This window comes from Solenopsis invicta, chromosome 5, assembly GCF_016802725.1.
Source record: "Solenopsis invicta isolate M01_SB chromosome 5, UNIL_Sinv_3.0, whole genome shotgun sequence".
NCBI lineage: Eukaryota > Metazoa > Arthropoda > Insecta > Hymenoptera > Formicidae > Solenopsis > Solenopsis invicta.
In genome coordinates, this window is record NC_052668.1 from 9,656,040 (window position 1) to 9,682,719 (window position 26,680).

At 35.9% G+C, this 26,680-nt stretch overlaps 1 protein-coding gene across 3 annotated transcripts in view; it reads left to right on the plus strand.

Moving 5' to 3' along the window:
* Positions 1-1,094: 1,094 nt before the first annotated feature.
* Positions 1,095-26,680, plus strand: part of LOC105199551 — an 87,318-nt gene continuing 61,732 nt past the window's right edge. For 2 of the 3 annotated variants that reach the window (XM_039449197.1, XM_039449198.1), the window contains exon 1: positions 1,095-1,631. In XM_039449197.1, coding sequence (XP_039305131.1) covers positions 1,541-1,631 — 91 coding nt within the window. In that variant the 5' untranslated portion in view covers positions 1,095-1,540. The remainder of the gene's footprint in view (positions 1,632-26,680) is intronic. The other variant, XM_039449199.1, reaches the window with a different exon arrangement.

The following is a 26,680-nucleotide window of genomic DNA, read 5'->3' on the forward strand; positions in this document are numbered from 1 at the left end:
GCTGGTGAATGTAGGTCCTCAGGTCGGCACCTATAATGTGTACCTCCTACCTCGTTGCTGCCTGCCTGCCTCATGCAGCCACTCTTCAGAAACTTCTCTCTCTCCTTTTAACCCCACCAATCTTTGGAGTTCATTGAGAGCAAGATAACAGGTGTCCCGCATACCGCATAATAAGCGCGGTTATAAGTACAAGTGTTCTAGTGTCACGTTTCTTTTCCCAATAGGACGTTAGTTGTGAACATGGAAATTTAATTTGAGAATGGATCATTATATCGATTTGCCTTCAATAAATCGTGACTCAGAAAAAAATGTTGAAATGTTTTGTATTATTTTGATAATATTAATATTCAAACTTTCTATTTCTGAATGCGACGAACAAAATGCAATTTTAATCGAATTCGCTAAACAAGAAAAAATTTATAACATGTCTTACTCTTGTTATATTTTTGTTTATTTAATCGCTGTCAAGAGGGGCACTATTGCTGTTAAACTGTTTGACTCATTCAATACTATCTTGTATGACTCGTCTGCCGATCTAAGGCAGTGTTTTCCATAACAGTGCGCTCTACATCTGCTCAATGTAGCTACAACAGTTAACGGGTTTACCAGATATACCGGGTATATTGATCGGTAGCACGAGCCATAGAAGGTGAGAAAGGCGAAGAAGTAAGATATACCGAGTTTATCTTGATCTGTCAGCTTTACTCCTTTTTTTTTCGTAATTTAAAAATCACATACGTTAGAAATTTTTTGTTTAATTGCCTTCAACTTCGTCACTCTTATGACATATTCTGTGCTTAGCACAGCGTAATGCAGGTTACAAAGATTACAGAACAGGTCCGCGAAAGTTAGCCAAGTATGATGATACAAGCCGGATCCGGGCTGGCTGAAGAGTCGGTCGCGAGGAAGTTCTTTGATGCCGAAGCGTGTGTCCCGAAGCGCCTCGCCGACCAAAAGCGTCACGAGACGACGATGAAGAAGAAGAAGAAGAAGAAGAAGGAGCGGGAAAAGGAGTCGTCAGGGTAGGGAGAGAACGGCGAAGAGGGGTTCTACCACGCTTCGCCTCTGGCCTCTCTCTCTCTTGATACACCTTTCTCCAGTTCCCCAATACCCGGCGGCGGGCCTTGGTTCCCCTTCAGTCCTCACCGGGACACAGACAAAGTTACGCACCCGGAGAAAGGTCAATCGGTCGGCCGCTCCGTAGCACGGAGTTCTCGTAATTCTTGTCCGGTGTAACGAGGTGTAATTTTTATTTTATCGCACGACGATACCGTTTCAAATTATCAGTCGATCGATCCCTTCATTTATTTCCTCGTCTATCTATTTCTATACTCATTACACGTTTTTCCGTAATACTATCGAAAGTCGCGAAAGTTGATAGCAAAGTGTTCATCGAAATCGTAGCTCCGAAATCGCTTTGATGCCCACGTAACGGACAAATCAGTACCGATACAATAGCGCGGGATTGGTTACGTGAGAGAGTGCGCATCTTTCTCGTGACTTTGGGCTAATTCAAAGTGCTTCGAAGAACTTCAAACAGATGGGCGACGATATGTGGAGGCTTTGGTTTACGAAATTACTTCTGTCAATAGCGCTTCTGCTGATAATTACGACCCAGACACGATCCGAGGGTGAGTTTGACATTAGAATTTTGGACGCTACTAGAGGATCACCGATACAAAAACTATATTATAAGTAGTAGAAAATAATAAAATAACAAGTGCGAGATGAAGCGAAGTAGACCGTTGATTAACACGTAGAGTGATCGACTGTTTTGCAAATTATAAACGCACAGTTCAAACGTGGATAATTATTGTACATGTAATGTCGCGTCGCGTATTTTAAAAAACTCGCTTAACTTTCATTTCTTCGGCCTTAATTTATTCGTTACAGTAGTTGACGCGTTTGACTAACGATCAAAACGGCCAGACGGGTAAATCTACTCTCGTCGTAACACGGAAACGGCGCATGCACGTGATAATTTCTTTTGTAACACCTGTTCTTCCGCGTTCACCTCGAGATAATGCGGCGTTTTCCATTAACAGGACATCTACCCGTACACACGACTTGTGTAACGCTAGGCTCGGCAGAAACGAGCCGACGCGTGACTAGTTCTTTTTTTCTCGCAATTAAAAATGTGAGCAATGTAATGAACGAAAAATTAAGAAGCGGAGATCTTTAGTGCCGGCTTTATGAATGAAACGCATGAAGTATAAAGTCTTTACATGTCAAAATGCTTATAGACAAAAGTTCACAAGAGTTATTACAGTCTTTCTATAATATTTTTTTAAATAAAATCTTCCTAAAAAACGTCTTTCGTTATGTAAAAATACAAAATTGAAAGATTCGAACGGTTTTCATACATCGGAAATACTATCAATGATCATTTTAATTAACTTAATATCACTGGTAATTGCGCAAATTTACGGAAACACATTGAAGGCATCACTTACGCTTTATGTGTTATAAACCGTGTAACGGTTTGCGCGCTTATGATGCTCAGTAGCGTGTACTTTATACAAGCATCCGCTCGCTCAATACCGCGATCTAGTATTGGTGATCCAGACAAACCTACGTTTCTCTGGTTGTGCCCCCGAAAAGCCGTTATTGCATGGCATTTCGCGAAGCCTGATTTTCCGGTTATCGTCTATCGGCGTATTTAAGTTCCGTCCTTTTTTTTTATTCTCATCATATAACGTTATTAAGCTGTTAATAAACAAATCTTCTCACTAACAACATGTTATCGTACATTTGTATAGCTAGAAATGTGAGATGCGAAATAATATATCAAACATATACTTACCTTCTTTATATTTACCTATGTTTCTATGAATTGCATACACTGCCTATCTCTAAATTGCAATAAAATTTAATTAAAAAAATACGAATAAGTTTATTTTTTTTATTCCACCGTGGTTCTAGAATTGACCAGACAAGTACAATTTCAACCATCAAATATGTCTGAATAAAATCAGCTTTGTAAATTATTTTTGTCGATAATGCATTGTTCATGAATTTTCGTTCACCTGGTTGACTAGTGACAAGCATGTAGGAGCCAGGGACGATCAAGATCGAGATCGAGCGAACAGGGCGCGTTATCCTATGTATTTTTATTGACGGCAGTTAGCCTTGCGGACATTGGTTCTGCAAGCGACTCTCACATTCACTCCTGCGAAATAGAAGAGATCGAGGAATCTCTTCTAACGAGTCTTTCGATTCCGATAGCAATGTTGCGAGAGTCATTTGCGATATTCTTAATATGAAATACGGTCCTACGTAATAAATCTGGGTGGAGAACATTATAAGTTAAATTGTATTACAGAGAGAGAGAGAGAGAGAGAGAGAGAGAGAGAGAGAGAGAGAGAGAGAGAGAGAAAGAGAGAAAGATTGCAAAATTTTTTGCTGAAGCCATAAAAAGGAGTGAATTATGCATATTGTCTTTAACAATAAATTCTCTAATATGGGCGACCAAAATCTCAAATTTTGAAGTACTACTCAGGTAGCCAGATGAGTTTGTTGTCATGTTACCAACACTATTGCAGTAACTAATTTCGGTAAAATCGGAACAAGGTGAGACAGCATTATGTCTGCCGGGTTGCACTCAGATGATTTTCAATTCTATCAACGGCAGGTAAATAGCAACATTTCACCAGCAAATTTGCTATCAGGTTGCTGTCATGTTACTAACAATATAATATATTTGGTATCGCAGATCGTTTGCTCTTAAAATTACGCCAATTGATTGTATGCATAAGCAGTCATATTGATGCATTCGTAATGTTCTTTCGATATCAACAAATGTACAGCAAATATTTAACAACACATGCAATGCATTAGTTTGTTCAATATGCTATATCACTTTTGGTTATCTGGGTATTAAGGTACTTGTTATTAGTTTATTGTTTACAATATTGAAGAAATTCAAATTTTTTCGACAAATCTGCGTGCATTTTGCACGTCAGATAACTTCCTTGGTATAGCAAATCGTTTTTTCTTTTTAAACGACGAGATTTCTCTCAGGACAACGCGACAAGAGTCCTAGAAGATAGTAATGAGATTTATGGCGCAATTCGGGTGGCGAATGGAACGACCGCTCGTTTGCGAATGATTTTCCAATGGTTAAATCATTCACAAGGCGTTCAATGAAACGTACGGTAAAATTTACGACTAGGCGCAAATCGCCGGTTATCTTCGAATGGCGAATGAATAGGTATTCTATTTGATACTTCCGGTACTTTGCTCTCACAATTTAAGAAATTTTGTATTTGCCATAATTCTATTTCTACGTAATATTTAAGAATAAATAATAATGATCATGCAAATATTTCCCCTCAATTATGAGGACTCTCGATAATTAAAAATTAAAAGAAATATCTGACAAATTAAAAATTCTATGTATTTTCAATATTAAAAAAGATTAAAATTTGCCCTTCGTTAAACTGCATCTGATTTTTGTTTGCTACATTTCATATTTTTTCAATTTTTTCTTAATTATTTATATCGATCTCACATTCATGATAAAATGCAAATTGGCAAGCAAGACTAGATAACGACAACTGTTTTTACGCAATTCTTTTCAGTCCAAGAAAAATATAACGCATAGGTTCTCTTACAATTGAAGATGTTAGAGACAGTATAGATTTCCTTAAAGCAAAATCGCCTACGTGCAGCATCAAGTTTCACGCAAAGGGAAAGTGTGCAAAGTAACAATGAACGTATCTCATTGGAAAGCTCAATCACGAGTACCAGTACGAGCGGTTTTAAATTTCGCTGCCTTTTTTGTTAGCCTTGAGAGAATGTTCAGATATTGGGAACACGATTAAAAGAGAGACTGTAACAGAATTTCATTTCTTGGACGTTCCCTATGTTTTATATGTTTCATCTTTTTAGAATCTTTATCTATTAAAATTTTTCTATATTTTCCTCCGAATTAAATATTTTCTATCTTTCACAAGGAATTTGACTTGGTCGTGCATAACCATCGTATCTTAACAAATTCCCGAGCGAAAACAAGATCTTAGTGGAATGTTTTCTTGGACCTCTTTATTTTCCTAGCATTTATTACTATACACTATCGTATGTCGGACTTTCTCCGTTCGGCAGAAAAAAACAGGCGGCGTCCGTATCATGACGTTGATGCGTGCAGAAACCTTCTAGCATACGGAATTGTTTTGCGCAATCGTCGACGCCGCCGTGTAAGGGATGAATTCCTTCGACATAGTTTCCATTTTATTTACGAGCGCGTGCCGTAATAACGGCAGGTGTGTACACATATAAAGTCTCTCTTACTAGGTACCACTTTCTTTAAATCATGGATTCTTTAGTCAGTTTTTAAATCAATTCTATTTTAAAATGTCAAGGCAGATTTGTCGCAACTTTCTAATTTCACAACATTTTCTACATTACTAAATTATCAATATTATGTATCTTTGTAACTAAGCTTTAAATTAAAATTAAACGAAAAGAATGTGATTTTATTATCTGTTCCTTTCCTCTGAAGTCTAGTTCAGAATACACCTTCGATCGCTTATAACTTGCAAACTATGTGATGTCTCGATATTCTTACAAAACAAAAATTGACTTAAAGAAAATGAAGAAAATATGTTTAATAAGGAACACACCTTGTGTGACGTTTCTATATGCTTTCAACATTGCAACGTCAATGGAGGACGTTCTTGCTTTTTTACCTGATACCGGTTTAGTCAGTCGTAAAGCTATGTTTGTTCTATTCAACGCGCAATGCTGAGAGCCAGAACCACATTTTTTTGCAAAACTAATTGAAGAAAAGTTTTATTATAAGAAATTGTACAAAATAATTTTCTTTGGACAATACCGCGGTATTCATCTTCAATTGTTGTTTTAACAAGAATCAACGAAAAGGGACCACTCATATTTCAGAAGTCTATTGCATTACATATTTGTCACGCTTAAAGTAACAGTAAAACTAATTGTATTTTCTTCAAGGACAAAATAAATTCGAAAGGGATGTTGGATCACGATCACCGTCTGCGAATGTCCTTACGGCGTTCAGTGCTCCGCGTCGATAACGTTCAGCAATGATAATCAGTAGCTACATGCGCCAGTTATTAATGCATGTTATAGCTGTGCCACAGCTATTTTTGTCGCAGTCGTATTTGTTGCGGCAAAGGAAAATTGATGTAGTACGAGCGCTTTATGCGCACCTGTCCGCGCGATGTTAAAGATAATCGCTTATTAGATCTTGTTTTTACAATTCCAAATCGCGCGAGCCCCGGCAGCGGTAACAAGAGGCACGGAAGTACTTGTAACTGCACGCACGTCGAGTTGCAAGCACCGCCAGCTTAACGTAACGATCGCGCATTCATTTTTTGTGGCTTGAGCACGTGCGCTGTTTTATCAGGAAGTACAAATCTCGGCGCGGCAGGAAATCGCGATGGATACTTGCGGTTCTTCATCGCGGTTCATATCGCTCCGCGTATTACATCCGAGGAAGAAGAAAGAGGCGCTGAGGTGTGGGTCTCGATCCACGAAAGTGGACACGTGGACATCGTCTATCCGAGAGCTCCGGGCGATGAAAGTCTGCCTTCCCCTGAGAGTATCGAGACTTCGGCTCGAGGCTTAATTTCACGAGCTCATCCGTACGCAAGCCGTGAGAAAAACCAATGCCGCATTCCTTTTTCCTCGAGAAGACTCCATTTTCACTTCGGACGACTCGATGAAACTCTTCCTTTCCACTGGTGAAAAGATCTTACATGTCTACGATTTAATTAACTTAATGCGTATTAGAAGATACTCTCTCACTATCTGAGCCAATAATCACAAATTTATTGATTATAATCCGAATATACAGAAAAAATAGATTATTTTATTATACATTTGTATCATTTATACGCGTGGATTGCATCACAAAAGAATGTTTGCGTTAGAGAATAGAATGTCCTATTGCTATGGAATGCATTAATGATAGATTGATTGCGATTAGTTTTAACGGATCGTGAATACGTGACTTGCGCACAAATTAAAAACTTAAGGCAGACGTGGGCGAATCGAAGGTACTTATGTACGATCAGCGCGTGTCAACACTGACTTTGTTTACTCCAATCGGCGACCCAAATTTTTGCATAATTTTAACCGTGTTAACAAAGAAACTTCCTAACGGACTCCACAGATTAGGAGCTAGTTTTACAACCTCTGGTTAACCTAACCTAACTAATCGGTTAAGTGTCAACTGTAATTGATTCTTTCTGGTCAATTCTACTTACGACAAATACAATTGGTCAATCTCAATAGAAAAGTTGGCCGATTAAGTTAACCGGAGATTGTGAAACCAGATAGATGTTTGATATCACTAATTTTATTTTCTCAACCCACAATGTACTACCCAACTATATTCTTCTGTATCTAATTTATCAATACACAAAATGATATTATTTTATATTCCAAACTTATTCATTTAAATGATTACATATCTTCAAGAATCCCGGATAGAATAAAGTAACACACTGACGCAAAACTAGTTTACGAAAAAGGTATGGTATGCTGAAAACCTTTTTACGCGATTTGCATGAAAATATGTGCCGTGACCCTGAAACGAATTTATTCGCCTTTTGTCATGAATTTTAATTAATCGCAACGTTCGAAGTATTACGACTCTAGAATCACCTGCTCTGGAATTTTTGCATAATTTAGATCGATCAATTATTTTTTGTTTTCTAGAACTTTGCATGAAAATTCGTAATGCAAAGTTTGACTCTACCACAATTTTATCACTTGGATTCTCTCGTATGTGGACGTCGAAATTAATATCCTTGCGGCCATAAGCGCAATGGCTTTTCTCAATTCAAGCGTGACATAACGCATTACGAATCGCACGTGCAAACATCACATGCGGCGCAAAACAAAAAAGAAAAGAAAATGTAAGCACAACGAGAAAGAGATTTTCCGTTAGTCGAGAGACAGCAGGTTTGCGAAGTGCGTTTGAATCGACAGCAATTTCTATATTTATGCTTCAGCAGGCAAGGTCTTCTGGTCTCGAGAAGAGTTCTCGTCATACAATAACGCGCCGCTCGCGTGAATTCAAAATGAGTCGCGCCGTATTATCGAGCGAGGGCTAAAGCCAACTTTCTGAAATTCCAGCCTCGTCCTCAACAAAATACGACGCTTTTACTGTCCATGAAATCCTCGAAGGGGCTTAATAATTTTTTATTCATCTGTATAATTCGCCGTCCGGCGAATAAAAAGAAACGAAGTTGCAAACGTTGCCGATAAACTTGCCGTCGAACGACCGAGATGCAAAGACTTTTTTTGGCAAAAAGACTCGAACTTTCTTTCTAAATTGCTGCTTATCATCTAAAAAAGTTAAAAAAAAAAGATTTATATTAAACGTTTATCTTACAATTTTACATTTATTTGTATCACGAAATCATTTATCGATATGTAACGAGTGAAAATGTATTATTTATATCGTTTATGTGTTATTTAAGGATTATTTCTAAAGAGACGCGGAAAGTTTATCTATATATTCATCTACTTTTTATATTTATATATTTATTTCCATTGTTATCAATACTTCCATCATATGATGAGACGGTGACAGTTCCGTTGAAATGTTCACTCTCCGAAAAATATTGTATATTCTACGAGATCCACAGTCGATTGTGGACCGGCATCTGTTATTGATGCGTATCCGCGTGCGCGTAATACCGTTGGTTGTTTAGTATTGTGGCAATCGTCTCTCGAAGAAGTGCGCTTCTTCTCTCATGCGTCGCAGCAATCGAAGCAACAACTCGGTGTCCTTCACTGTCGCGGAACAACACCGTCGTCGTTTACCGTTGCAACGCGATTTTCGCTTTACCGCACGCTATCGCCTCCTCAATCGCCCTCTTCCATTAACATATGCGTCCGATCTCATGCGTTAATTGCCTGCTATTTTTTATTTCTTTTTTTTTTTTGGTGTGTCGTAATCACGCGTCCAAAGCCGACGGCGATTATCTTCCTCGACGATCATCGGTCATCAGGATTATTTTCTAATGTGATGTCGAATATGGAATCTTTTTCTTCTTCCGGGAGTGTATCAACACGACGTGGTTAGGACGCAAGGACGATATCAATTATCTTGCGGCGAGGAAAACTTGTTTCGCGAGACGATATCCGTGAACTCTAATGCCCTGACAGATCTGTAGTCAATTTTTCCACTCTACGATGCCCGTCGATTAAAAACGTATGATCATTAACATTGCTCGTTGGAGAAACTCCTGTAGCCAATGACATATTTACATAATGAGAAAGTAAGGCAGTAATAAATATCTTTGCCGCTTCAGTATCTCGTAAAGTAAATTTGTAATTGTAATTCACGTCCTTCCATTCCGCGATTGCCGGCCGCGGCCGGTGAGAGACGCGGATGGAAATGATTTCACTCTTTTGCATTACTCGGACGCTCTTACGGAACATTCTTCAGAGTAATTTTAACGGTAACGGAGTCTGTCGTGCTCGCTCCCTTGTACATTCTGTATATTTTCGAAAATCCTCGTTGCAATTTATTCTTCCGCTTGTAACGATGTAACGGCTAAATATATCAGCCTTCGCAACGATTATAATTATAAAGCAAGACAGAGAGAGAGAGAAAGAGAGTAAGACGAGATCTCTCCTACGACTGCAGAGAGGTAAAAGCGAGCAATCTACGGCGGAATGCGGAATAGCAAAACAAAGTCGAAATCTCCGCGAGATAGACTTATACTAGGAGATCAGTAACACGCGCGAGTATGTACACTTGCATCCGGTTGCGTACCGCACCGCCGCCAGGATTAGTTACAAATTATTTACCATATTCTGCTTTTATCGAGTTCTTGTAGCTCTCGGTCAAATTAAATTGCGCGAATTACGCAATGAAACACGTTGTTAGACATTAAGATTCCACGTAAAGGAAAAATCAAAGAACTCTTGTTTTCAGTCCGTTGCTTTACGAGAGAGACAGACAGAGAGAGAGAGAGAGAGAGGCAGAGAAGTAGAAAAAGAATTTTTTTGATGCGTATTTTTTATATTTTCATAAGATTTCTCAATATATCTTCTACACCTGATTCGTTTTCTCGTCATATTAGAAACGAACTGTGTACTACGATTAGCGTCCCGGCACGTGCCACCGCGAGCGAATAACTGTAATATCACTGCACCCGTTCACGTGCATACAGTTAATTAAAACATACGTGCACACGCGTTGGAGTGCACAGCACGGAAGACCACCAATTAATTCCGGTCTTTCTCGACTTGCGTTTTGATGACATAACTGTTCGCCCATCGCGGCACGCCAAAGAAAATTATCATGATGGGGAATGAATTAGGACGTTAAACGATGCGAATAATTACGAACATTTCAAGAAAAATTTGTTTAAATATAATTAATCCCTTCGCTCGTGTCATAATAAGTTTCAACGTAGTCCTCCTGCATTTGTTAATTTACTCAATTTGTAGGAAAGTTGCAATTGCACGTATGCAATATTCTATTACTTATTTTATGATATAGAAAATCCACACCAAGAAAAATATAATATTTTATCTTCCAAACCAATTTGCTGTGACAACAAAATGATAACAAAATAAAATGGACCGAATTAAACTATTTAGTTGGTAGAAACAAGCTTATTTTTTTTAATTGCATTTTGTTTTGTTTGTTACAATTAACAAAATACTTTCGTTGCAACAATTAAAAGAAGTTAACGAAATAAATTTTGTTATAAAAAATAAAAATCTTTGATTACGTATATTGTTTTATTTCAATCAAATATTTTGTTTATTACAACAAAATATTGATTGAAAAAGAATTAATTCTTTTTGTGATTTATACATTAATGTTTTTATCTATTACTGTTAGCAGCACGTAATAAGTGGTAAAGAAAGAATAAAGCTATCAACATACCAAAAGGATCCAAAACAAAGTAGCAGAAATGTTTACGAAGCGTCATGAAAACAATGAATATACATTATACGACATTGCGTTACATATTGTCTATGTAATGCGAACGAAGTATAGCATGTGGGAAATCCATGAAAATTGAGATATAAATCCGAAAACCAAACAAATTTTACATTTCTTTTAGCTAAAAATGGTAATGGACTCGACGTCGATTCGATGCCGATTTAATGATTTCGACATTGAATTGATGTCGATTTTATTATCATTTCTAGGTAGTTTAGAGCGAGAACTTTGATTATTATATTTACAAATACTTACGGAGATAATAACTTCACCACACTCGAAATGGTTATCTTACGAAGTAATAACATGTTTTAGGTTGCATAAAACTTGTCATATCACGTTGAAAAAATAAAGCCTATGTTGTTTGTTTTTCAAATGTCATTCATACGTAATGTTGAGGTAGACGCTCTTGTGCGTAAAATGTTACCAAATTATTCGGTTGACGGAATAAAACAATTTTATGTAAATTATTACATCCTTTTTCTGTTATATAAAATTATATATATTTTTTTTTTCACATAAAAATAAAATTGCACTTATTAAGCATTATTTTAATTGATGTAAAACAAAAATTTATTATTACGTAAATGTCATAGATAATTTCATAGATAAATACAAAATACTCAAGTTTTGTATATAAAGCCTAATAACAAAATTAATTGATCCACGAAACAGAATAGAAAAATGTATTTTGAGGAGCAACTAAATTTTTTATTATACATATAACAGCAGACATTGTTTAACAACAACATTCGGTTGTTATTAGAAAAATATCTCAAACAATTTTGTTGAAGGCACTAAATTATTGTTCTAGTGCATGTACAGAGAAATAATTTACTCTCAAGGAGGGTAAATAGTAGGGTAGGCGTGAGACCTGGTGTTTCATAGAATTTTATGTGATTTTCCTTGATTTATGAAACGTTACGATAGCGACTCAACATCAAGTACATAAAAAAAAAAATCGACGGCCCGTGAATGAGGCTATGTGGTTTAAATATAATTGCATAAACGCAATGTCATAGCGCTATCAATGAAGCTTATTCAGAATTTACATGTCAAATAAACTTTTAATCAAAATATCTCAAAAATTAAAATTATTGTAATATAATTCTAATGACAAATTTATTATGTAATATTAATATGTGTTTTTAATTGCGACTAGTCCGATTAAAATCGGTATACTTAATCCTAAGATTTCGAAATCTCTTACGCAAAAAAGAACTTTTGATTTATTTTCCAATTTTCAGACTCACATATATACACACACAAAGTCAGTTGGTCATTCAAGGCTTTCACAATGCTTACAATGCTACTAAAATGACGTAATATGAATGAATATTAATACGCACACGTAACTAATGATTTCTGATGATATAAATAAACGAAACAGATAGTGACAAAAAGAGGGAAATCAGAATAGAAGAAAAAAAAGTAAAGACATGTATGTACATGAAATGCAAATTTTATTTTTTTAATTAAAAAAAATATCGTTCTTTACCTTAACAATTGTTGATACATTAATTCATAATTATGATAATAAATATATGAAATAAACGATTGAAATATAATACATTAATAAACTATTTAAATATTAAAAAATGCAATTGACTTCGAAATACTAAAAATGTATTCAGTTTCTTTGCAAAGCAAATAAAATAAAATTTATTGTGAAAAATAATATTATAATACATATATCCAAGGAGCACAAGACTAGAAAAAAGTTTTTATAACTTCATGAAATATTTATTCATTTTACAGGAAAATTATACAACTAAAAGGTTAATGTTTATTATACAACTATTTGTAGTTTCTATAACGTCTATACTACCCCGTACAAATTAGTCGTTATGTGGTATTCATTTTAAGATTTTGTAACATTTATACAACTCATTATGTGTTAGTCTTTTTGCGATATAAATGTCACTGCATCTAAAACATTTATACGACTTCGTATACTGTAACCCAACTTTAGTCGATAACGTTAATATCTTTATTAATATCCTATGTATACTCGCTAATTTCCTTTGCTCTATAATTCAGATACACTGAGTAGTGATAAATAAGTCTTTATCGTTTCTCGTAAGTGTTCAGTTGTTAACGCCTTGTTTATTAAATAAATAACTATACATAATAGTACTTCGATAGGTGTGTATGAAACGTGTGCGTGAAAGTTTTTAAGCCCAACCGAGTAAATCATATAATAGAAGGAATTAATTATTAATCATAAATAACTTATTCTATAGTAGTAATTTCCATTTTCTTTCAACAGAGTTGTACAAGAATATGATTAACTTTTGCATATATTTATTTTTTTACGTGTTTTATAATACAGAAGTTGTGTTAACGTTTGTACATCTTTAAAACGGTCATTAACGACGTTATTCTGTGACTATTAACGGTTGTATTACAAATTTTAATATTCATGCAACTAGAATTAGAAATTAGTTGTATAGATTTTTTACTTAGTTGACGTAAATATTTCAATGACGTTATTAACTGTACTTTTAGTTGTAGTATGACTGTAAGAAAAGTTACAATGTTTCAAAATAATTTGTATTAACATTTCTATAACTATTATGCTACTAGATTGTGCTTGTTGGGTGCGTATATACAAGGGTCAATCAATAAGTAAAAAGACAAATGCTCTCATTTTAAAACTATTGAATGAAGATTTACCATTTTTTCAGTGGTATTAGTTGGCAACCTTAAGATGAGCTCTGACCAGTAGTTTGATTATTTTATGTCAACATAACCTAAAAATCTTCAGTTCAACATGGTCCACTAGAAGATTGCACCTTAAAAGAGCAGCGCTCTGTCATTAGATTTTTAGTCGCAGAAGGTGTACGACCAAGTGAAATACTTTCTAGAATGTTGATACAATACGAGAAAAGTACAACTTGTAAGTACAACTACACAACATAAATTTATATGAAGCTATTTTTCACACACACGCTTTGGTGTGAAAAGTTTAGTCCTAAAGTTTGTTACCTTATTTTAGTTACACTCTATATATATATATATATATATATATAGAGTGTAACTAAAATAAGGTAACAAACTTTAGGACTGAACTTTTTACACCAAAGTGTGTGTGTGTGTGTGTGTGTGTGTGTGTGTGTGAAAAATAGCTTCATATAAATTTATGTCCGCAAGCTCACTGTTTCTGACAATGAGATACAGCTCAAAATGTATATTAGAGAAGACATGTGTTTATTAATAGGAGGATATAAGGAGGATAAAGAGGAGGAAATAAAAAAACGTTTGCCGCATTTGGGGTGAAATCTAATTAGCAGAAAATTCATTATTAGATCATGCGTGAAGTTATTATAAAAAAGAAAATTTTTGAAATTGGATGTCAAGATTTATTGAGATGCGTCGTTTATTATAAAATAAACAAATATTTAGTAATAATTCTGCATGCAGTGATAGAGTAAAGTCGTATTAATAATAAAAAAATACGGGATGTAATAATTTACTTAATTATAAATATTAAATTTGGTGAAATCGCAAAGCGTGGAACTCCTCATAATATGAGACGCTCAAATATCCATATTTGTTATTGCATATTCCGACTTCGAGAGCTTTCTAAAATGTTATAATAAAATTTTTCATTGAGTACTTTTAAGGCTTGAAAGTTGGTCCTCAGCATTAGCACTGAAACTTTAAATATCTCGAAGAGAATAGATTTTAGAGAAAAATGTTACGTACAATTAATGTTTTTGAGTACCGAAAGAGCTATTTGATTGGTCAACTAGATCTGGAACCTAATTTGAACATACCTCGTAGTAAGGTCCAAGTCGATAAGACCTATCTCATATAGAAAAACCTTTGTGTTTCATATTAAAAACCCTTTTCTTTTAATTAACCAAATCGGCGATTTGAATAAATAATTTCATATACAATAAAGTATAACTATAATCCATTGTTAACATTTGGCGATGTAACTTAAATATATTTACTATAATTTGGATACAAAAATAGGAGTTAATGGTATAGATTAAATAAATTATAGATCTTTAAAAAAAGTATCTCATAATCAGCGATTTCACTTTATTTTTGAAGGCATTTGTGCACTTAGAGTATACTTTTTTCTTTGTAAGATTTTTTCATAGAATTACAATATCTACGATAAAATATATTTGATTATATCTTATTAAAATTGTTATAAAATTACGAGTATAGTAAAATTCTTCGAAATATAATGTTGTTCTACGATTACCATGATTTTGAAGGTAAATTCTAAGAGAAAGAATCTCTGTGTACTATTTCAGAAAGAAGTAATTTAAATCCTAAAACACCAATATTAAAAGTCCTACTCTGTATCAATAATGAAGCTTGATTTTTATATCGTATTGTTTCACACACCCTCACATACACCCGCAGGCGGTTAACAATTATCACGCTGTTCGAACAAGTTGTTTACATCGATTCACAGGGGCGTGATTCACGGAAAAGCGAAGTGAGCGAGTGACAGCCTGGTAGACAGTTCCATAAACGCAACCTTGCGTAACGTTCAGCTAACGGCCCGATAATTCTCGATACTTTAACTGCGAATAACTTAAACGCTACACGCGCTCAAGAAAATCGGTCGTTCGCTCCATTATGCCAGAATGAAAATACTGGCCGGACGTCTGCAATAAGCAAAACGCGCATGCAAGGCGTGTCCCGATATGTTATTAGGCATATCACCTGCCTACACGCATGCATTCTGCTTTGGCCTCTCTGCTTGGGCGACGCGCGGCGCATCGCGCGACAATGCGCGGCGAACGATTGCAATCATCCTCCATTGTCCATTATATACCGGCTCTTTCCAAGCGAGTAAGTGACACTGAACAGTTTTTACTAACGACAGAGTTAACAACATCGTGCGCATCGCCAGCGTTTACCCCGTTTCCTTCCGTATACGACCAATAAAGAGAGACCACAATATCCATGGCAATTATCAAATGAAGACAGAATTTTCTGAGGTGAACTTGAACGGAGCGAACGAACGCGGAGATGAAAGAGATCTATACTTGCTCGTCTAGCATGATCCGATGGTTGATGGTGCAATCGCTACCAAGTCGCGGATGTAAGTCGCGGAATCACGAACCGCGTCGTTTCCGTCGTTTGTCCGTTTCTCTCTCAGGAATTTTTGCGGCGACTGCAAAGTACTGTGGTCGACACTGTTTCTCAAAATTGTCTCACAGCGTTACAATGATCATGGAACGCATTTAGTGGAAAGCATCGTATTTCGCGTAAGTAGATTCTAAACTTTGCTCGCTCGTACTTTCGAAACGATGCGCCTCATATCGCGAATTCATCATCGCCAAAGCGAAACGTCATCTCACGTAACCACAGAAAATGAACCGAGACTCCGCCGTAGGCTTTTGACAGAGATTTTCTCGTCCTGTGATTCGCATTATCGCGATTAGTGGCAAAAGCATTGCGTTCTTGCGTTTAAGTGAGCGTCTTATGTAATTGCGTTTAATTACTGTTATTTCATGAGTTTCTCGCGTTACTGCACTAAGCACCCCGTTAAAAGGGAATTAAAGAGTAACATTACGCGAGATTGGCGCGACAAATGTCGCAGATATCGTTGGATTTCCATCATACGGAATTGGAATTTCTGGTATTTGTGGTTGCTTATCGCGCTCGAAATTGGCGAATCGATTCCTGATCATTTGCATGTTGCATGACTTGTACTCTCGTAACTTTCCTAATTTGGAAAAGCTGAAAAATAATTCGGCCACCCATATCGAGATCCGATTAAAGCGGGTTTAATTTTTTCTAACCTTTTCTATGAGTTACGTTTGTTGAAAGTTATATTATAATTGCTACCTTCAAACGCAAATGCGAATATAAATTTACATGATCAATCTTTCGAAGCGAATTTTCTGGCTTCTTCGAGTAAACTGGTAATAAAACTACACTCTGATTTATTACGAACATTATTGTACTTGTCCGCTGCTTTCAGGCACTCGAGAAAAAACTCAGTGAAAAGACTTTGTATTCGTAATGTTAAGGGGATGCTGAAGTCGTGAAATTAATTTACTGATTAAACAACGACTTACATACTACATATTAGAGACCCTCTAATAAGAGTCGCGACACAAGGGGACCACTTTGATTGGTCCGAAATATTTGATTGAGAGATGTGAATATAGACAGAGATGTGTATATTAAACAGAGAAATACAATATATTTTCCTCTTTTTTAGTTTAATATATTTTCTTCTCTGTCTTGGAGATCGACCATACTACTATCCAGTCTACAAAAGTCGGCTCGTATCGCGACTCTTATTAGAGGGTCTCTATTACATACAATTTACAATGCATACGTTACGATTTACGAAATATCAGTACGTCGTTACATACTATTACATCAATATCACACGCACACATACGGATAAATTTTTGTGGGTGTAAGCTTTTCGTTTTGAATTAGATGTCCAAGTCCAATTTTAAAAGCTCAACGTTATTTCTTTGTGTAATCTACATGTCTGGAGATTCTAATTTCGTAAGTACGAACTGTAGAGCTTTTATATCGAGCAAATATTATCACGATTTGACAGCTTTGAATGCCATATTCGTTTAAGAAGTAATAAAGAAGATTTGAAAAACACTTTTTACTTTTCTGCACAAAGTTCATATTAGTCATCTATTAATACAGGTACTTTGATTTTGGAATAGGATTTTGAAATCTGTGAAAGTAATACATATGAAAAAAGTTGTTACAAAATTATTGCGTTTTATCGGTAAAACAGGACTGACTTCAGAATCCCCTGTTTAATAAATGAAATCATTATTTTACGAGAAGTTAAACATAAAATGTATTAGACGTCTTTTGAACTTCCAATCTACAAGAAATTCTAATTGAATGTGTCAGTATATACTGACACATTCTAACTGAATTGGTACGTTGAATATAATTTATATTCTGCACATCGACTGTGCACGCGTAACGTTTGCCGCACGTGAAAACATGCATCCGTTATAGTAACATACTGAATCGATCCAGAATCTGGTCGTTGTGCCAGACATCGATTCGGTACTGTCAATTCACGCGATAAATTCATGTTAATGATTCGCGCACAAAAGTAGGACAACGCAGCGCTTTCGCACTCCGTTTGACCAGTTTCTATTTATTGCTTGTGTGACAAGACTCGGCAATTATTTGTCAAGAATTAATTCTACAAGAGCCGATATTATGATTCATATTTGTTTGAAAAGCCATTATTATCCAAAGTTAACTGCAATTTTGATTTAATTGGAATGGGGTTAAATTTTAAAGATTCAAAATGAGTGTGAGATGAAAGCCAATAATTAATAAGATTTATTTTTTTAAGTCTACCTTATAAATCATCTATAATTCATGTTATGTTAAGAACATAAATCTTATTCATAAATTCTATTTATTATTTTATTGTGTAATACGATATATTTGGTATTTTTATAAACGTAATGAATAATTTATATAATACATGCCTATGATTTATGTACGAGTATATCTTTAGAGTTTTCAAATATTTTTCGTGTTGTAAATAAAATTAAAATAAATAAAATTGTTAAAGAATCTAATGCAAATTTTATTTAATCATACTTTTAATGAACTAAATAATAGGCTTATAATCTAAACAACATTAATTTATCAATGTTGCATTGGTCACCGCATCCGCTTCTTCTGCGGAAAATTGAGCCTTTTTCGTGCTACCGTCCATGGTTTCATGAGGCTGCAATTCCGCGCGAAACATTACCGTTACAGACATACGCACATAGGTACGTACAGTAATCGCGGTGTAACACAAGTTGACATTCCATCTCGTGCCGTTATGTAAACGTTCACAGGAGTCAAAATCTCTCTTTAGCTGGCACTGGTCTTTTCCAATTACGCAAGTCACCGGAGTCGCGCGCCGGTGACTTTTAGAATGGCTACGAAATCCGACTGCGGATTTAACCAGAAACTCGGAAATCGATACGAATTTGAATGGATATATATATATTGTTCTATTTTTGTTACTGCTTTGTAAGGTGATTTGAGCGTACAATTTTATAATACTTTTACGCGCGTGCAATGTCGCGGTGACAATACTTGATACGTTTGATTATTACAATAAAACTTGCATAATCCAGCCTTATAAGAAAAATCATTGCGATTATTACGTGATGTAGAATTACATACATTGATTGATCGAAACATCGAGCGGTTATTCAATATCCGCGGATTGCGAAGGAGGGTAATTAATTGTAATGAAAACAGAAGAGATTATTGTCCGTTTCGTTCTCGTTTCAGTCCCCTGTCTTAGAAAAACTTCCAAAGGAACAGAGATGTAAAATTAACCGAGATACGGAGAGTATACTGAGAATAGCGCAAGTAGACGGCCGTGTGTGTGGGAAAGACACACATGCCCCGTGCGCATACAGACCAATACATAAGCTTGACAGGTTTGTTGTCTATACTGGCATAGTTCACGGCAGTAAAAACGGGGCCAAAATGTTAACCACTTTCTAGACCGTCGACGTATTATCGAGTCATACAGCATGTCGTATCGTTTCCCACAGATCGTAATGATATAGGAAACTCCACAAACTTGTACGCTCAACATCTGATCGTGATTTGTTTTTCACGGCGGGGATTAATCAGTTGCCGTTTTGTGCAACGCACTTACAAATTTCTCTCTTATAATATCTGTTGATTCATAACGACTGCCTGAAATCATTGCTCGATATCAACATCTATCAGTGCAATGTGGAATCTATACATAACATAATTTTATTACTAATACGATCTCTTCATTCAAATGAAGGATTGCTTGCGTCAAAATGGGCGTCCCGACGCTCGGAGATATTACCGGGTGTTAGAAATCGGCTGTGAGCATCTGCGCGATAATGGAACCAGTAGTTACCCGTGAGTATCCACCTCGTATCCCACATTCAGCTAACAGTACATAGTTGGCGATACACACTGGCACCTGCATGTGCGTGCGCGCACGCTCACTTATGCGTGTACGTAAAAGAGGAAAAATAAACCCGGCCACCTAAGGCACCTTCGCGACATGCTTCGCTGAGAATTCCGGAGACGAGGAGCGAATAAATAATCAGACAGTTCCAATTCGATAAGCACGGATCGTTGCATCTATTAAATTAAATGGCATCTCTCTCTCTCTCTCTCTCTCTCTCTCTCTCTCTCTCATGATACATTATAAATCAAAATTTTTGAAAGATACATTTTGTTCTTACTCAAATCGATCATTTGAGAAACCCTACAAGTAAAAATCTAACTTTTACAGAAATGATAAGAAACTTTCAAATTTTTATAATTGTAATACTAAGAATAATTAAAATGTCTCACTGCATCAAATAAGACATTTTTTTGCGTATTTGTTTATTATCTTTAAATACTACAGTAAAAACTAGAAAGCTTTTTAATTCTTGTCTTCTAGAAAGATCAATTTTTTAACTTATACAGTTTCAATCACCCAGTCAATTGTCTTTACATAATACAAGGGCATTGACTAGAAAATCTTATGTAAGAATTTGTACAAAAAACAATACTTATTTATCATTTTGTAAAGGAGTACTGTTCTTTTATACGATTGCGGTGAATTAAATGAATAATTCAATGGAAAAGACCCAATTGTTTTTTAAACAAACTAAATATTTTGATGTACGTAAATGCGTGCGTCACGGCGAACGAACATAAAATTGCAATGTATTAGCGCGGAAATTTACTCATGCAGATAAAAATGATAACCAAAGAATCAAATGATGGATATGTATTCGTTATTAGTCGTTTATTAAAAAATCTAATTGGAAACTGGTGAAAGCATAGAGAAATGTGGCGCCTCTGTTCTTTTTGGGTGTGTTTTACGATTTATGATGACTAACAAACACGACAAACCTGTCTTAACGGGCATGTAGATATTACTTCGAAGTAGATACGTACGTACGTGCGCGAACAAATCGGCAACGGACCGATTAACGATAGGCAAAAATCACGCGACAAATCGCTCGCTATGCCGAATTAGATACCGGATTCGAGTCTACGTTCTATATTTGACATTAGGACAAAAATTGCATTATTTCACCGAAGCCAGTGGGTCGTGTCGTTCAACATAAGCGTAAAGTCACGACGGAAAACAAGGATGTACAAAAAATATTGGCTTGCGGTGAATTGAATGAATTCAATGGAAAAGGCCCAATTGTTTCTCAAGCAAACTGAATATTTTGATGTACATAAATGCGTGCGTCACGGTAAGCGAGCATAAAAAGAATGGTTAATGCAAGGTTAAATATCTTTAATGAAAACGCATATTCGAAATAAAAATTGAGACGCGTTTCTTAGACTTTGTAAAGAGTTATTTTCGTTTTGTAAAGACACGACTGTTACGCTTGGAGCTAAGTTGAGCAACCTGTTTTTGTCAATTTTGGAATAACGATTGCGTTATGTGATCGCATATAATCAAATTAAAAAATGATATTACCATGATTCCGCGAAGCAATTTGCGCAGATATGCAAGATTGCCTCGTCACTCGATCGAGTTATGTACAACTGGAAATTAGATTGAAAATAGAAGACGAAGCGTTCGCGGACAGTTCCCAAGAGCGGGTCGACGATTTCGCAAAGCGGGCGCAAGCGATGGAAGCGGAGGAAAGCAGATAGCATCTAGACCCGTTGCATAAGGATGAAAGTACCTTGTAGCGACTGACTGAGTAAATAATAACGGTTACGTGGCGCGCGGAGAGACGCTCTTCTTCGCTGGAAAGACCGTAATGAGTGGAGCCATCTCGGCTGGTACCGTGGGATCCGCCGCAAAACCGGCACAATTGATCATTATACAATGTGGACTGATTATTGCTGCTCGTGTGGAACAATTATTTCACAACGCATGTTACTTCGTCGCACGCACACGAAATATAGTAAATTGTTACAGTCATTGATGCTTCACTCGGTTCAGATATACCGAGAATTCTCAGTGAACCTGTAAAATAGGAATAGGGTAAACGTCCTCTAAAAGAGGACGATTTTTGAAAATTTTACTGGTTTAATAAATTTGTTAGGTAATTATAAAATTTAATTATGAATTTTGAGAAAGTTTGTCTCGTGAATTTTGTCACTTGTCTTCGCGATTTTATTATAAAAACTACAGATATAATAATATTGATTATGATGATCCATTAAAATATTTTTAATTACAAAGATTTACATTAATATTATTATAGTTATATTTGTAATGTATTTATGTTTAAGCTGGTAACTAAAATATCAAAACAACAAGCGATAAAGAAAAAAACTAGCGAGAGACAGCGCGGGTATGGATGCGCAATCAAAATATTAATATTCTTATAATTATAGAAGATGATTCCAAAGCGAGTCGAAACGTTCGTTAGATTGATTATGTTATTTGCTTAAGATGAATAAATAATTATAAGATTAATATTTTGATTGCGCACTAGCCTTTTTCTATCTTGTTTGTTGTTTTAATTTTCGAGAGTCTTGAGTTACAGTACCGGCCAAAATTATATCACCTTTCGATTTTTGGAGCATATCTTTTATCGAAGTGTATCGAATGCCCTCAAAATTTTACAGTAAACACTTGATGTAAGATATATCTTGTATATAAAGTGTAATGAAATTTGACAACATATACTATAATCTTCGAATTTTTTATTAATTTTTTTTATAGTTGCACTTTTGTGCTTTTTTGTTTTTCGTATCACAATCATTGATTTTACCATCATAACCTAGTTTTAGCAGTTAAATTTAATATTCCACATTATTTATACTTGTTATAACTGAAAATTAATTATGATTAAAATTTTACATATTTCGGAAATTTCAAATAAAAATAATTTTTCACACGTTGCTGTTTTCAATATTTAATAAAAAGTTATTATTTACCTAAGTTATACTTATCATCAAAATATATTATGATTTAATAAAGATTCGTTTCCTTTTCAAATAAGTTATACTCAAAAATAATCAAAAAGTGATATAATTTTGGCCGGTACTGTATATTATTAGTTAGAATATCAAAACTGTTTCATCATACTTAAGCATCTTACATAATTATTTTGATTGTCCAACATAAAACTATTTTCTGATGTAACTCGAGTTTCAGATACCGGAGAAACAAAAATTGTAACAGTAAAGACAAAGTATTCCAAATACTTTGAAAAATAAATTTGATGTAGCAATCCATCTTTCACATACGCATTCTCGTATGTTCAAGAAATTTCACGCGTTAATACGAATTACAAAACACGCTGCTTTCTCTCGAAGATCAGCACGTCCTCGTAACGTTCTTAAAATCTGACTGTCAATCTGTTCGATTAGTTCGATTAGCCGTCGATCGAGACGGACAGTTTCCGCGATGAAGAAAAGGAAAAAAAAGGTGATTCTGTGAAGACCGTATGACTCTCCTCTTTTTTTTCTCTCGGGCCTATCACTGCAGAAACCCACGATACGCAACGATCGCGAGCGGCACGAAATATGATGAATTCGATAAGATCGCGGCGATGTTCCCGCGTGTGCTCCGCGAGCCGTGTAAATGCAGTTTTACACGCAAACGATATCGTATGCTACGCGTGCACCTCGCAATTCGCAGCTTCTCCCTTTTATTTTCATCACAGCTGCTTCCTTTCGTTTTTCTCATCAACTACCATGATACGTCACCTATCTTTTCAGTACCGCGAAATTCTTCCTTTTTAGATGAAAACTGACTTGTTGTTGTATACTGCATTGTTATTGAATAACTCGTTTTAATTAAAGGTGCGTCCATCTCCCCCTCCCCTCTCCCGCTCTTCTTCCGTCTCTCTCGTTCTCGTTCTGTTTCTGTTTCAAGTGAGTACCACACCTTAATTGCGGAGCCGCATTGTTTTAAATTCCATCCAGTGAATACCTGCGAAAGCGTGCAAATGTCCAATATCACGTACCGCAACAAAGTTATTTAATCCAATCAATTTTTATCTGACGTAATAAATATAATTTGGAAACTTCGAAAGTGTACGGCGTCGATGACGCAAATTTTAACAGTTTCAAATTTTGCGCGCGAATTGTGTTTCGCAAACGGTATTGCCACTACATCACGTAATGTTGCGGGGATTCTTGTAATCTCCACTCAGACGCGCGCGAGGAGCACAATTCCTATTACCATTTTCGTAACTTTTCCTACTCCAGTTTATCGAAATAAAATAAATTTTGGAAATTGTTTACTTGCTTTAGAAATTTATTTCTTGCTCTATTTTCTTGCTTTACTGTGCATTCCTTCGTATTTCGTAGCTACATTTTAGAAACTTACACCAATAATTATTTTTAATGTAACTGGAAAATGATAATGAATTAAACTTCTTGAGAAGCGAATCTCGCGGCGTAAATTAACGTCCTTATTATTTAAATATTTGTTTCATAGATGACATACTCGAACGTAACAAGGAAAAGCGACCTGTGTATCCGCGAGAAATACAGTCTGATTGGGGGGCGAAACGACCCAATCACGTCGCCGTGGGCAATCTCATTTTATTCTATGTCACGCAAGCCGAGTTGGTTACCACCAGAGCGAAAGCGTTTTATGTGTAATACATAGTCAATAATACTAATCTAAAATTCAGTATTCTGGTTATACGTTACGCTGTTACCTCGAGCGATGTAACACTCTCGAATATTTATACCTTTTCAGAGAACAGTAATTTTATTTCTTTTCGTAATCTATTACTGTTAAAAAGCGGATACACTTAGCACGTGTGAAATGTTCATAAAAGCACAATGGTAACACTCGCTCGAACCTTTCTCTTCCTCGTTGTTTCGGCCTATCATTTTACGTTGTAAAAAAAAAATGAAGATTAGACTAATTTAGAGAGAGATAATCTAATGTTCCCCCTCCCGAGCAGAATTCTTTCGCGCCTTCATGCGTGTGTTATATGAGCCCTTTATGCGAAGTGATATTTCAGAACGACACATCGCGTAGAAAGTGTCTGGGAAACTGACAGAATCCGCAGCTACGAGATGATGCAATTTCCGTGGCTTTCCCCCAGGGCATCATCCTTCTCTGAAAGCATCGCTACAAAGGTTCGGAAATTGTGAACATAGAGTTGAATGCCCGTTCAATCTCTCTTTGCATCAGAAAATTCTATGGTGAAAAGTACACGATGACAAAGTCGCGAGAAACAGTCGACGATGCACCCCGATTCTCGTTGCCGCGCGCTCGAGGCGTCTAAATTAGAAACCGAGCAAGGATAATATGCGCGATATACAATACAATGGAAGACTACTATAATAATTGACGACGATTGTAGTGCAGTTATGCGAGGCATTCGACTAGTGCGTGGCTTGGAGAGATAGGTTTACGTGTTCTCGCAAATATGCATTTCGAAAGTGCAAGTGCACGGTCTTCAGGGATGCGTCTCAGGTTGTTACGCCCTGCCACTGACATTTTCCATCGCCTATATCTCTCAGGATAGTGAAATGTGAATGTGATAGTCTCTGATTCATGGTGCATAAATGCGAATCGACCGGATGGCATGATTTTGCACTCGATCAACGATCCGCTACGAACAGAGGCTGTGTTGAACAGCATGATTAAGTGACAATTTAATTTAATCGTCTTTTTAGAGACACTCATCTTTATTCAGTTTTCTCTTTAGGAGCAAGCTATTGTTTAATTTCGAAGCAAATACACTTTATTAAGCAACTCATTAACGCACGTGTTGCTGCTTTGCGAAACTGTATCGTATTAAATTAATGATGCACGCGTGATGTTGTTAAATACAAAAGAATCGAAGATAAAAGTATGACGGGTTTTTGGGTCATAAAAGACACGGGGGTTTACAAATCGCCAACGCATTGATATTTCGCCAACATCGAGCCACTCACCGCTGAATCGCCAATGGGAATTTCTCACTTGGATGTTCGTCACGAATTCCAAGCAAATGTTATTGCAATCTTGATTTCGTAGGCGAGGCAGGCTTGAGAACGCAGAATCCTTTGGCTTCTATACAGTCATCCACCCAATCGATCTTACTACTACCAGGTCATAAACGTTTGTCCGGGAGCGAGCAAAATAAATATAAAATACGTTGCCTGATCTCCGTGAAATTTGTAATTTTTCTCATCTTGTGTTTACGCCGGTTCTTGCATGTGCATAATCATTGTATGTACATGTAATTTCAATAAACTCTGCATACCGTGATTCATGCGGTGCATGTCGTCGGCCATGCTCTCGTATTCCTGGGAGTCGCAGCGCGCGGTTTGACTTATAATTAGTTGCATTAAATTACGTGGAAAACAAAAATGATAATGCAAAGAATATAAGGAGATTATAATCGTCATTGGAAAGCTCATGTTTTGTATAAAGTAAAAGTCGCTACTTTTCTAAATTAGTCTAATTAATAGTTGTTGCGTATACTTTCTTCTTTTATAAATTACTGCGACTTATACCTGCGTTCCCCGGAAGGATATTCTATTATGCTATTTAATAATCAACAAAAATCTCAATATTCGATACGAAAATTACGGAATCGATCGTACAATGCAATTAAATAAATAAACATTTGTGAATAATAGTTCACGATTTATTAAATTAATAAATTAGGTTCCAAGTAGAGTTCTCGGTAATTGTGCACTATGGAGGATCCAAGTCCAATCATGTTGAACTTGACATATGAGGTAAGGATATTGAACAACTTATTTTTATAAATTCAATGACGCTCTCGTCTAGTTTTCGAGATATACTTAGAGCAAGAAAAAACAGTT